Raw genomic sequence first — 14,828 nt, 5'->3', positions numbered from 1 at the left:
AGACGTAGGTTAGTTTACGAAGATAACAGTGAGCAGGGCAGAAGGCAACAAGAAGTCTGGAGGTAACGTGGATGAGACAGAGGGAGTCAGTGATGTACACATGACTGGGAACAGAGACATTCCTGATCACCTGATCATCATCTTTTCTCTGCTTGTGTTCTATATGGTGGATGTTCAGCCTAAATACATTCTTTAGAAAACAAATAAAAGAATTTCAATTTCAATAAATTATTATGATGTGAGGTCAGTTACCAATAAAACAGGTAGTTAATGGCTACTTTTTACTTAAGTACATGTCAGAGCCCAAACTTCTTTACTTTAACTTAAGTGAAAAAGTGTAGACAGAGGAAGGTTACGAGTTAAAAATCCCAGCACCACTGAGCTGCTAAAATTGAGCAAAGATAAAGCCATCTGTCAACTGATTACACGTCATGACCAAGATGCCTTACCAATCTTACAATGACTGTCACATTTCCAGTAGCATCATGTGATGAAATATCAGGAGGGGGGAATAATTATTATAAATTTGCCACAGTGTACAAATGTACACTGTGATGATTCATGAAAAAATTCCCAGAATGAGGAACATAACACTGTTTATTTTGTTTGCAACTTCTTGTGAACTGTGCTAGGTCCTTTATTGCTCTGAAAGAAATGATGGTGCTATATACTATTTTTCACAACGTTTATTACACCAAAAAAAAAAAAAAAGGTAAGGACTGTAAGGTTGACAAGTTCAACAACAACTAAAGGATATTCGAATGACAGACATTCATTCAGCAACAAAGGTGTTAGCACTGATGTAGTGTGAGAAGGCCTGGGGTGTGGTCAGCATTCCAAATAATCTCAAAGGTGTTCAGGGGTATTGTGATGCTGGAACAGGTTTGGGTCTCCCAGTTCAAGTGAAAAAAAAATGTAATCAAAGTACATCCTATATAATTGTGATAACAGCATGGAGAAGAATCGCATAGTGTACGTCTGGAAAAGTCTGGTGTCCCAATCAGATGGGGTCATTAAAAACCCACAGGACAGGTTAGACAGGTAAAGGTGTATATAAACCCCTTACACACCTCAGGACAAGTCACTAGGAAGCACACAACCACCTGACTTTAGGAGATTAGGTCGATCATAACAAAGGGAAATCCAAGTGCATACAAATACCAATACATGCACACTCTGCTAATTGGAAAAGCAGAAACAAGCGAGAAACCAGCAACAGTTAGCAGCCAGGAAAACGGCAGTGGCTGTGGGGGTTGAAACTTTAGAAAACTTGACACCAGAGGAGAAAAGGTGAAAAACAGGAAGCATATGGCAGTGTGAAACACTGGTCAAACACAGAGCTTTGTTAATATCAATGAAAACTAACTGATGATCTCGGGATACGAAAGTCAAATAAAACTAGTGTGTATGCCCAACAGTATGATAACTGTTCTATCTAAATCTGTTTACAGTACAGTTAAACTCATTGTTTGATACAAGAAATACTTCTCCATTTTTATTCTCCAGAAAAAGGTCATGTCCACACTTTGAAGATGATGGCTTTTTTTTTAACTGTTGTGTTTGTACTGGACACAGACAAAAAAAAAAACAACATTAAGAAAAGATTGAAATGATATCTAAACCACAAAGTATAGGATATAACCAGCTATTTTTAAAATGAAAAAAAAAATTGCCTCTGCAGTCAGTAACAGCAAACAACAAAAACGGTCTACATGAAAACCACAGCAACCCAAAACAGCATAAAAGATCACAACTACAGTATATTACATATACGTACATACTGTATATATGTATACATATGTACGTATATGGGTTTCAGGTGTATACACACATATATATATGTAATATACTGCTTTGCTCATTAAGTTAGCTTTAGAAGCACTAAACTTAACTTCTTTTATACAACTGTATGTCCCCTTCATCTCTGTGAAGCTGCTTCGAGACAATATCCATTGTTTAAAGCGCTATACAAGTAAAAATGAAGTGAAACAAACAAGCTATTAAACTATTGAAGCTATTAAACAGCAATTAAAATTGTAATAATTTAATCGAGTGATCTAAAGCCGCACTTTTATAAGGACTATAAAAAAATCCATCATATGTTCTAAAGATGAGCACACATATGAACTACTGTAACTAAATATCCCTCTTGAGGAAACTTGAATGCATTCTGTAACACTGATCTAAATGTTTTCCAGCAGACAAAGACCTGGTCATTTTATCGTCCCACAGTGTGTGTGTGTGATCAGTATAAAATGAAGTCAGCTCGAATGGTCACCTCCACTGTGCTTTTCAGGGCTATTGCCATTCGACAAGAGGCCCTCACTATCTCATCTTACAGAAACCTGTGTTCTGAGGCACTGAATCCTGTTCCTTGTATTTATACACAGACAAAAGGACACAGACAAAGGAATAGTATACACGAAAACTGTAATGAGGTTTACTTAAGTAGGGTTAGGAATAATAAAGAGTTCGACATCTTAATCAAGACCTCATTAATATATATGCAAACAAAACATTTAAAAAGCTTTTCCAAAAGGTCACTGCAGTACAAATCCAAAGTATTGCGACACTGCTCTGCCAAGGGGCTTTTAAAATCAGAATCAGGGCGTAGGTGTGTCCGTGCCAAGTTTACAGGGCCATCGAATTGCATTTTGCCTTCCTTTCAGGGTCTTTGGATAGAAGCATTTGCCAATGAATAAACGTGGCCTAGATCGGATAAATAAAACCTAAATTGGTTTCATCTTTTCATACGACTGCCAATAACCTCCGCGTAATAGGCAGGATAAAGAAACGTGAACGTCAGCCCGGAAACAATATAAAAAGACACACATTGTTAAAAGGGATTATTTGACTCTTTTATGATGGGAAAAGTCTTTATGGATCAGCCCTTTCTCCAAAATAAATAAATATATATATAAACTATAGTAAACAGCTCTTACTTTTGGGCATACTCAGTTATATATAAATCCCATGCAAAAACCCTGGGATGAGATTCTAAACTCCAAGCTTGATCTGAGTTTACAGTTAATTTCAGGTTCTTCTTTGGGTGGAGCTCAAAAATAATTTGACACAGATGGTTAGCTTTCTGCTGCAGTATGCAATCAGAGGAAGAGGGAGACACATCCTTCTGCTTTTTCAAGCTGTTTGTGATAATACACAGCACATTAAGAACAAGTTCGGCTTTGGATACTTCACTGATACGCAGATTTAACTGGTGGGCAAGCACAAAAACTACCACGCCATATTTCCACCTACATTTCTAAGATAACTGATAGGTGAACTGTCAACTCCCATTAAAGGTGGGCAACAGATAACAAGCTACAAGGCCGATCAATAGACCTGTTCAGTGTCTGAATTCCCTCGCTGGAGAGGTGGGGAAGAAAAACAGGCATTGCACAACATGAAACCCCACCAGTCATTAAACCATACATAACCCGCAGCAAACTTCAGCCTCTCCACGAGTCTATAAAAGTGTAACTGCACATCATGTTACAATTAACTGGAACACACTGGAACAAAAAAAAAAAAAAAAAATACAAAAAACCCCCCAAAAAACGTGTTGCATTACTGGCGCGAAAAGTTTGTTTAAAAGAAAAAAAAAAGTTGGAACCCTGTTAAGCAGATGAACCAAATGACCTTTGGTGCAATCTGTATGCTCAGACGGAGCACTGACTCAACATGCAGATGATAACAGCAAAAGCAGTGTTGTACAGAAATAGGCTGTGCCAGAAAAATTAAAATATGAAAACTATCACCTCTATTGGTAGTTCGCTCTATAGCATATTTTAGGTAATACTCCAAATCATTCTCTCTATCATAATCTTTCATACACGTGCTGGTGTCTGTGTGACTGATATTCCTGAATCTGTATTGGAGAAAACTAAACAAGAACGATGAAGACAATCCTAGCAGCACGAAATACAAGTAATAGACAATGACTGGCGAGGGTTAATACTACTGGCATGCACGCACGGACACGTGCACATATGTCTGTGTGCACGCGCGCATGTGTGTGTATTGTACTCCACCACATGATCATATGTTGGAGAAGAGATCATAGATGTAAGCAGCACTTACAGATAAACATGCATTGAAAGACATTTCAGACTGCAGATATGATCTCTAAAGCATGTAAAGAGTTAAAAAAACAGTTCTATCTGACACACTCTATTTGGCACTACGTTCGTGACTGAAAGCAGGAAGTTATCAATAATACCATCCAACTACACATTCTGGTTGGCTATACAAAGATAGAAATTTCTAGAAAAGTCTACGAAAGCGTGTGAGCTGGAACCTCACCTGCAGCTTCTTCATCTTCCTCCCTCAGGACATCGTCATCATTGCTGTCTTCCTGAGGGGAATTCCTGCCATCCCCCACGGGGACCACCGTAAAGTTTGTTGGCATTTTTACCACATGTGCTTCTCGGCAAGCACGTCTCCAACTCCTTATGTCGCTCTCTCGCACTCTGTCTTACTATGTCTGCTTTATTCAGGGGTTTTTTCTCTTCCTCCAGGAAGCAACTCCTTCGCGTCCTGTGGGGTGGCTTATCTAAGCGAGCTTCTCTGTTTTACTCCAAGTGCTTGGATACCGGTGGATCATGTGACCAGCCTTCTGACAAATATGAAGCAGCCACGCCCAACTGTCCACGCAAACACACACACACACACACACACACACACACACACACACACACAGAGTCTGATGAAGTCGGTCTCTAGTCTGCACTAGCGGGAATCTCCAAACACAGATGGAACCAGAAAGAGCGGGAGTTGAAAGGGTGTATTGATTAGCGAAGCTCTTCAGCAACTTCCTGTCTCTCTTTAAAAGGAGGAAGGGGCAGCTTGTGATGAGATCTAATTTTTGTTCAATGTGTAACACAGGGATCATCTGCACTTTGTGTCCCACCTCCCACCTCCTTTTAATAAAAGTTCAATTAAAAGGCCAATCGAGAATTTCAAAGATTAATAAAATTATCAATTTTTTTAAACACGGTAATTGATAAATAAATAAATAGATAAATAAATAATCATACTGGCATTACAACCGTACATGCAGTCTAGGCAAAGGGAGTAACCACAGTCGCAGTTTCTTCAGCCCTAGTGATGAAAAAAATGTGATAATTGTCTGTTCTGGGAAAGCAATTGTGCATAGCTAAACTGGGCTTCGGCTACATGATGAATAGCTTGTCCTGTCTGCCAGCATTATCCAATATCTTATCATGTCACTTCACATACACAACTCCGCTGTCTGCACTTTGTGCTTCAAGACAAGGTCAGCTAAGGGTCAGGTCTATAGAAGAAAAAAAAATTCAGGAATACATTCCAAAGCATAATTATTTTTTTTTTTGTGTTTGCAAGAATATGACAGAATTAAACAAACTGCACAATGTATTGATATTATATCACTTACTATTGTTAGTACTTTAATAACATTAATAAACATTAAAACTACCCAAGTTTTGTAGACATTGGAAGGACGCTCTGATCTTTGCAATGGCTTTGTAGTGCCACATTTTATCCACTTATTGATGATGGTTTGGCAGTGTTCCATGGTACATTAAGTGCCTTCGATATTTTTTTATATCCCTCCCCTGATTGGTACCTTTTAGCAGTAAGGTCTTGCAGGTTCTTTGGCAAATCTCTGTGAGATGTTCCCCCAAACCTCAAACATTCACGCAAATACTACAGCAACAGCTGATGTTTATCTGTTTTTATTCAAAAGCACTTAAATTGGTGGCAGGCGTATGGCATTTACATCCTAATTTTGGTCTATTGACATTCGATTAACAAGCCTAATTTTGAATGTGACTGTTTAACTTGAGCCCTCATTATGAAAGGGTGTGCAGGACCTATGTAATCAGTGTTGTAGGTTTTTTATTTTTTCCCATGTATTAATTTTTTTCTCACATTAAAGATAAAACAAGTCAGACATTTATTTTGGTATTTCTGTCCTTATATAAAAAAAACCTGCAAACTTCATAAAAGTGTACAGACTTTAGAAATGATCCTATTTATTGTTTTAGAAATGTTTTAAAAACTGGCTCAGCAGATAAAAATCAAGAAACTACAAATTCAACCTTGATAAATCTACAGTCCAGAGAGTACAACGGCCCAGGCTCTCTGAATCGGCGGGATCATGTTTCTTTCATAACTCTCGTCCTTATAACTTCCTCTCCCACCCGCCCATTAAAGTTACACCAACCAAACATTAGTGCCGCAATGATGGGGCAGAGCCCCAACATATACAGTGGTGTCTAGAAGTCTAAAGATCTGTATTTTCTTTGTTATTATTTAAAACTGAAAATGAACAATGTGTATGTACATGTGTAACATCTTGATTTCTAGGTCACTGCAAGCACATTTGTGATACTGATCATGTTAACTCCATGAGTCTTTTGCCTTCCACTGAAGCTGATGAAATTGATTTAGAATGGATCTTGTTTTAAAACATTTTGCTGCTGATTTCAATAGTTCCCAGAGTGACCAGTAATGTTGCAATTTAATAGGCATCAGCCAAATATTCTACTACTTTCTAAATGTCCAATTGCTGTCCCATTTGCTGCACCTGGTAGTCCTATTGGTCTAAGAATTCCAACTGAAGCCCATTGGGCATGCTCCACAGCTCCTCATGCTCATTCTATAAACATCTCATTAGTCCAAATTAGGCTTGTTTAAACATTCTTTACCACCAAAAAACAGAAACAAATCTAATACATTTCTGCACCAGCAAATTGTAAATGTTTACAGGCCCATGATGTACAGAACCGTCTCTATTTTATAATATATAGCAATGACTGGCATAGGTTAAGGGAGATTATGGGGTGTATGTTGTTAGTATATCAGAAATGTATTTTTGTATCTCAAAAGAAATCTCTTATTTCCCAAATCCATTTGCTAAGGCTGTTTTCAGCTATTTTGTGGTATTGATATTTTGCAAGCTGACAAGCCTGTGACAAAATTATTCTGGTTTTTTTTTTCTGATACATTGTATATGGCTGAAAAAAATGTAGAAAAACGCTTTAACTCTGAAAGCTTTTATGTTTAGTTCCTGTTCCAAGGTTCAGGAACATCCTATGCTTTTCCCCAAACTTTTCTATGATTAATAGAGTACTTAATCAGACTGTTAGGCTTTACACATTCCTACTCATGTGATATAGTTGCATGATGAGTAATGCATTGGCTGTAGTTTTGTCATGAAACGTTTGGAAACAGGAAATTCTTGCGACAAACCGAATATAACACAGACCCAGTTACTTAACTAGTCATCGTATGCATTGCAATGCATTATAAGCGTTTACAAACATATATAAAATAAGTGCATCAGAGGTAATCTGCCAAAGGCCAGCCAACTGAAATAGTATTATCACCAAGCATCAGTGTGATGCAAACAATCCAGAGATGTATTTATTTTTAAATGCCAGACTCACCCAGGCATCTCGTTTATCAGGACTCAGACAGAGTGGCACTTGTGTGCTCTACATTCCAATAACCAGTTAGAGTCTAAACGACAAAGTCTTTCCTTTAAGAACATTCCAAAAACATCACCTCCTTCCACACAGTTAAATGGAAGGAATTGTGTTTTTCACATGATAGGAAAATCTTTTACCATAAATGTTGGAAATTGAGTTTTGACTATTTTTGGCTTCATCACGATTGTAATAAAAAAATCTTTGAACACCTTAGAATATAATGCATGTCAAAGAATAAAATATTGGAACTTCCCCAGATGTCCCTGCCTATCTGTTTGTTTTATGTCTTTGTGTAAAAAAAAAAAAAAGGTCTGCTATAATTCCTTCCAATTATGGTATCCTAAATTTGCAACATAGTGATCCAGTTTTGATTTATTCATTGCTAGAAACTTCAAAGCACCTTTTTACATCGCTCTGTATTAGGGTGCCTGCTAAATGCAGTAAATCTAAATGTACTGTGCCAATACCAAACACCATATACTATTTTAACAATAATAAAAGTATGTCTTGCTGTGTATTTATTATAAACAGGTTCGCATGCCATCATTATGTGTGTCAATATACTGACATTGAAACATTGTACAGTCTGACGGTTGGTTAATCGCTAGGTGTGATATTTCCTTCAGGCGTCTGCATGATTTGCTGTGTTCCCCACCACTAGCTTCCTGTGGAGGCCTGCAGCCAATGCAAAACCCCAGTGCTTGCTCACAAAGCCAAAAACGGACCCTAGAGTACAATAACTGAAAGCCCTTAGAAAACCCTCCACTGAACCATGCTCCCTTGAGACACAAGCATGGCTTCACTTGACACAATGGCAGGCGTGTCAAGGGTGTGTTCCCTCCGCTAGCTTTATGTAGCTGCTCAGTCAATGTAATACACAAGTGCTTGCATAAAAAGCCAATAACAGACTCCACCTACCACTTATAAAACTTTGAATCATGCATAGTTTTGTTACAAAAAGCATAGACCCTGAGATAGTTAGAATCTTTTTTTTGTTTCAAAATAACAAAACCAAAAACTGTGCAAAGCAAGTAGAATAAATTAATTATATAGACAGAAAAAAAAAGGATTAAAAAATTGTTTTACACCAATTCAATAAATGAGAATAAATGGTCCATCACAAGTTCAGGGATTTGATGGTTTGAGGGAAAAAAAAAGGCTCCAAAGTTATTTTTTCACCCCTGCAAACAAAACAGTTTATATTTTAAATGTGTGATCCCTTAAAATGTTTTCTCGCTTTGATCCTGCACCGTCAAGTGTGAAACTGAGCTCACTCTACAGAGCTTTGTGATATCAGCAGTGCAAGTCCTGTACCAGGTACCAACATTCCCGAAGAGGAATCTCTCCGTAGAGGTGGTGTGGAAGGACATCTTTTCAGATTTTTACATTTCTTCATTTATAATACTGTAGAATTACATGCTTGCATATCAGCAAACTGTAAAGTTGGCAGAGCTAAATATTTTTCTTTTTAATTTAATTGCTAGTCGTAAAGTATTATTCAGTGTTATAAACGCAGCGCTCTATCCTGTTTCTGTAACTTTCCTAATCCATCACCTGTGGGCTATGAAAAGTTTTTTCATGAATAAGATTGATGATACTGATGTGGCATTTCCTCTATAATGCTAGATAGCATTGAGATGTATCTACCCTTATTTCATTTCATCAAAGTTTCAGCCAAAATTTCTCAGTCAGGTCGGCCTCCAAACTGTTCCCTGGATACTGTTCCACCATATCATCGTGTGTAATCCTTAGACACTCCTGGTCTAAGGATGTTGGCTCTCTAATTAATAGCATTGTCCTAATTTAAAACTTGCTGTGGTTCAACCCTTGCTTAAGAAGCCAATCATCGTTCCTTATGGTTTCATAATTATCAGCCAATTTCAAAAGTACCTTTCCTTTATAAAGTTCTGGAGAAAGTCGTCTTTCAGCAGCTTACTTTAGTTTTAAATAGAAATCATGTTTTATATATTTATCAATCTGGTTTTAAGAAGAGACAAATTTATTGTCTCCTCTGAAATCAGGGATGAGTGCAGGTTTAGTCATGTTGGATCTTAATTCAGCCTTTGATATAACGGATCATGCCATTCTTTTAAATCGTTTATTGTGCCGGAATCCACGCTTACTTTGGACAACATTTATTGTTTTCAAATGTGTTTTATAAATAAATTGTGACTTGACTTGTTCCGACATCTGTATAGCTGAGAAGTAGCTATCCAGAGAGCTAGGATAGATAGTAGGTCATTTCTCATAGGTACAACAAGGTATCTGGAGCTGCTCACTCTCTTCACCAGTGTCCGAAACACTAGCATGATATTCTTTAATGAAAGCACTTCTGTAAGACACTTTGGGTAGGAGCTCCTGCAAAATGCTCTAAACATCGCATGGATACTTTTTAGATTCAAGCATCTTACAGTCATTTTACTCTAAATGAAGCTTCAATATAATTTTTCAACATACAAAATAATAGTTTCCCATACGGTAGTTTTGGATACAGAATTAAATGAAGCTGCTCAATTTGTACATTTAAATGTGACCGGAATGCGATTTCACACTATTTCTACAAACTGTAAATCAGCTGTGAGTCAAGCGATGTTCTGAGTTGTTATCTTTCCACTTTTCTTTCCATTTCTTATGTAGGCGTAGTGGTAAACCAAATGAGTCTCCAGGAAACATTTCCTCAAATTAAAACTTTAGTCTGAGTGCCATTTGTTTGCTATATGGGAAGCAATCTAGCATAGGGTTTGATTTAAGAAATACCCAACACACAAACAAAACGGTTGCTTTATCTTCCTGATGCTTGATCTACTGAAGATTAAGCAACTGGTTAACTAAAAAATAAATTGCTAAATCTGTGTCAGAATGGAATATAACCAACCAAACATGTGAAATAATATCTATTTAAATAAAATGATTTAGAATAGATGTCTACATATTGTTTTAGCAAATTCTACAACACCAACACCAGTTCTGACAACTTTCCATCAACTGACAACTTCCCAAAAATGTAGTGGTCTCTTACTTGTTTACATGCTACTGATCAAATTTCTTTGAAGTTTCAATGTTTCATTAAACAACACACAAAGGCTTTCCAGGTCACAGATTTTCCAGGTCACAGATTTTACTAGCGACTTTTACTACCGGCACAATGTATTAATAAGCTGCCTATCGTCACTGGAAGGGTCTGTTTGTCTGACACATTTTTACAACCAGCCATGTTTACTTTTTACGCTTCACTCTTCTCAAAAGCATTTTTAAAGCATAAAAAAACCAAAAAGCTGTAGACTTTTAAAAATTCACAGAATATTTCTTGCACCATGAAAGCAATTGTGTCATGGTGCATAAAAGTTTTACTTTTTTTTTTTTTTTTAGCTTGAAGTGAATTACAGCACACGGCCATGCGGTGAGCCAATCAGATGAAAGCTGCCAAGATTCTGAAACTTGTGGCCAGAGAAGTGTTAAAAATAAATAAATAAATAAATACATATATATAAATCAGTCATTTGGTGTTTGTGGAGAGGCTGAGACACCATTCTAAACAGTTACCTAATTAACATTTAGTTAATGTTTGCCTTTACAGACAAAAAGTAATGCAAAAAGAATAAAACTGCACTTTAAAATAGATTTCAGTAAATATTTCACGTTTTTCCTATGCAAATCAAAAATTGTGTGACACATGCACCACATTTCACACATTTCCATTAGATGGATTATATAAGTATGTGACCCTGATCTCTGACCAAGATAGAAAAGCATAAGGAGCAGGAAAAAAGCCATGGGCAAGAGTTTCGTGTGTGTGTGTGTGTGTGTGTGTGTGTGTGAGGAGGATTAACAGAAAATTTCACCTTGTTTCAAAGTCAGAAACAACAGTATCACTATCCTGCATTCCGGCTCCTGCGATTTAACAGGGCTATTCCCAGAGTATTGATCCAATAGGAAATATAAGAGATGTGCACAGATAGGCCTTCCAATGCGCCATCTTTGAACTGCAGGACCATTTTAACAATTTTGAAACAATTCCATATAATCCATTCACATAGCCATTATTCCTGACTGGGCTTTAAAAGAATTGCTGAGTTTCAGTATACCACCAGCCTTCAGGCACTTGAGCATTTCCTACGAACCTTGGTACACCAAGGCAAGTAAGTACACGTGTGTTTTGTTTTGGTTTTAATTCTTAACCTTTGCTTTATTGACTGTGTCATGCTACTAGAGCAGCATTTGTTATGCTGGCACAGCTCTCATTTACTTTGTATCCTAACAACTAATGCCCCCGGCAAACATCACTGCTGAGCACTCAAGTGGACAGAGTAAGTGCATAGAAAGTCAGCTGTTAATGACAGACAGGGTAAGACGGACACAGCATCCCCCACTGAATCCTATTCTTTATCTGAATTCAATAAGGTTCTCGTACACTGGATTTGTTTGTCATACCTGCTAATGTTGGATTCACAATACACGATGTGTTGTATTACTGGTACCTTAACAGCCAAAAAAGATATGACGTGGCCTATTATATTGTATGATATTAGAAATCATTTGGCAAAGCACAAAAAAAAAAAAAATGACATTACACTGCCGATTCCTTTTGCGAAACAGACGATCCTCGTATGCCACTATTTATTTTTCTTTTTTATTTTGCTTTTTCTAAGCATTTTTTATCGGTTATGTCAATTCTTTTATGTCACCGAACCCTGATATCTCAAGCACAAGGGGGGGAACATTTGCCATTTAACGTCGGTTATCTCGGTGCAGCCGCAGAAGAACTCGAGGAAGTGGCGGAAAAATCAATCCTTACAGATGCTACAGGTGTTGTATTGTATACTGGTGAATCTCTGCTGTTAGTTAGATTGTTAAATGTTATGCGATGAACGGGAGGCGAAAGCCACGCTTGGCGGCGCGGAACATGGGATGAGCAGCAAAAGCATAGAATGAACACCGGCAGGATTGGGGGGAATCCGCGATGCGCTTTGGGAAGAAAAGCGCAGCCGTTGAGAGAGTGCCGGTGGGAAGGCACGTACCGGGATACACATGAGCGATAACAACGACCGCCGTGAACCAACATATACCAACAATAACGGACAGTGAGAGTGTGGAAGTTTAAATAGGACCTGGTGATGATGATAAACGAGCACCATATGTGCGCGATTGAAGCCGGGAGCTTCAGAGAAAGCGGCCGAGAAAGCACCTGCCACGCTGAAGGGGGCCCGAAGGGGGCGTGGCAGGTGGATTCATGACAGATAAACATGTACTGTATGTATTTTTATAGCATGCCTTCATCAAACAAATCGCGGCAACGCTGTTGTGTAAAAAACCCTTCAAAAACATGTGCATGCACATTCTCATTTATTAACGCACATCATGTACATAAAGAAATTTCAAGCACGGTAATATATTGCCGCCATTTTGATTTTCGTTTATCTCGATCATCGGTTATCTTGATGCTTTTTGGCGACCCCCTAGGACATTGACATAACCGGGTTCCACTGTGTGTGTATATATATATATATATATATATATATATATATATATATATATATATATATATATATATATATATATATATATATATATACATATGTATATATATATACATATGTATATATATATATATATATATTTTTCATGAAAAAGGTCCTCTTACGAAACCGGGCATGCTTATCTACGAATCTCACCAAATGTATTGTGGAAACTTCATTTGCAATAGATTGTGTAGTGTACACAGAGCTACAGCATGTCCACAAAACCACAAATCATGAGTGAAGTCAGTGACGTAGCGTGATTTGAAATTTTGAAGCTCGTGTGGTATCCGTTCATCATACTCTTTTCGAAATAATTGTCAGAACCCAAGATTTTGAAGCTTGTGCACAGCAAAGTATTAAAGTCTCCATAGATTGTGAGTAAAGAGACTGAGACGTCGTCTTTAAAGGCAGAACACAAAAGTGACTGGGCAGTTCCTGAGCAAATTACTATGAAATGTTTGACATATTGCTGTTGATTCCCCTTGAGGTTCCATTTTTTCCACTGTAAAATATGAAGCAATATATATATATCAAATATAACGGTTCTTATTATTTTACAAATGCCATTTATCAGGTTTTTCTGCCATTTATCAGGTATAATGTATAACTTCTCAATGCACTACATCTGGGTATAACTTCCTTTTGTGACTATTATCTAAAGTGCTCCAGCAGGATGTAAAAGATAACAAGAAATAATGTTATGCTATGAAGCATATATTGCATCAACCTGATTTCGACAAGCCTAACACTCCTTAATCTTATGAGTGTGACGAGAATCGACATCTGTAATAGCACAGTCTTCTTCTTTCGGCTTCTCCCATTAGGGGTTGCCACAGCGGATCATCCGTCTCGATACCCACCCTGTCCTCTACATCTGCCTCTTTCAAACCAACTCTTTCAAACCACACCCATGAACCTCCTAGCACAGTACGGGCAAAGATTTCCCTACTGCAATTATTTTGCTACAATTACAACATTTTAAGAACATTTTGATACCCTCTTGAAGAATACTAGGAAGACAACAGGACCAGATGGCTTCACAGGTCGGGTTCTGAAAGCCTGCGCTGACCAACTAGCACCGGTGTTCACTGAGATATTCAACCTCTCCCTGAAACAGTCGGTTGTCCCCTCATGCTACAAACAGTCCACTATTGTTTCTGTCCCGAAGAAACCCCAGCCCGCCTGCCTCAACGACTACCGCACTGTAGCCCTGACCTCAGCAGTGATGAAGTGCTTCAAAAGACTGGTCCGAGACTTCATCACAGCTTCATTATCGGACACACTGGATCCACTACAGTTCACGTACCTCCTGAACCGCTCTACAGATTACGCCATTGCTTATCTTCTCCACTCAATGATGAGCCACCTGGACTGCAGAAAAGGGAATACTGTGAAAATGCTGTTTGTGGACTACAGTTCAGTGTTTAACACACATAATTCCCTCCACACTCACCTCCAAGTTGGAGGTCCTGGGCCTGTCGCTGTTAATGGATCTCCAACTTCCTGACAGACAGACCACAAGCCGTACGGGTGGGCAAACACACCTTATCTACCCTCACCCTCAGCAATGGAGTGCCTCAGGGTTGTGTTCTGAGCCCCCTGCTGTACTCACATAACTGTGTGGCCATTTGAAACTCCACCACCATCATCAAATTTGCTGACGACACTGTTGTGGTGGAACTGATCTCCAACAAAGATGAGACGGCCTACCTACATTAGAATAAAAACCTGGAGAGATTGTGCCAGGAGAACAATCTTCTCCTGAATGTTAGCAAAGCAAAGGAGTTGATAGTAGACTTCAGCAAGAAGCAGGAGCGGTCATACCAACCGCTAAACA

The 14,828-nt window shown here is 38.2% G+C and overlaps 1 protein-coding gene across 5 annotated transcripts in view; it reads right to left on the bottom strand.

Annotated features, from left to right (window-relative positions):
• slc12a7b (solute carrier family 12 member 7b) overlaps positions 1-14,828 on the bottom strand; it is a 76,707-nt gene that overhangs the window by 45,734 nt on the left and 16,145 nt on the right. The window contains exon 1 of one of the 5 annotated variants that reach the window (XM_046846041.1): positions 4,303-4,579. The exons of the other annotated variants lie outside the window; for them this stretch is intronic. Within the exon in view, the coding sequence (XP_046701997.1) occupies positions 4,303-4,408 (106 nt within the window). The 5' untranslated portion in view covers positions 4,409-4,579. Of the gene's footprint in view, positions 1-4,302; positions 4,580-14,828 lie in introns of those variants that run through there. 5 annotated transcript variants of the gene reach the window in all.

This window comes from Silurus meridionalis, chromosome 4 (assembly GCF_014805685.1).
Source record: "Silurus meridionalis isolate SWU-2019-XX chromosome 4, ASM1480568v1, whole genome shotgun sequence".
Classification (NCBI taxonomy): Eukaryota; Metazoa; Chordata; class Actinopteri; order Siluriformes; family Siluridae; genus Silurus; species Silurus meridionalis.
The sequence above is the reverse complement of the archived record's forward strand: the minus strand, read 5'-3'. Positions and strand labels throughout refer to the sequence as shown.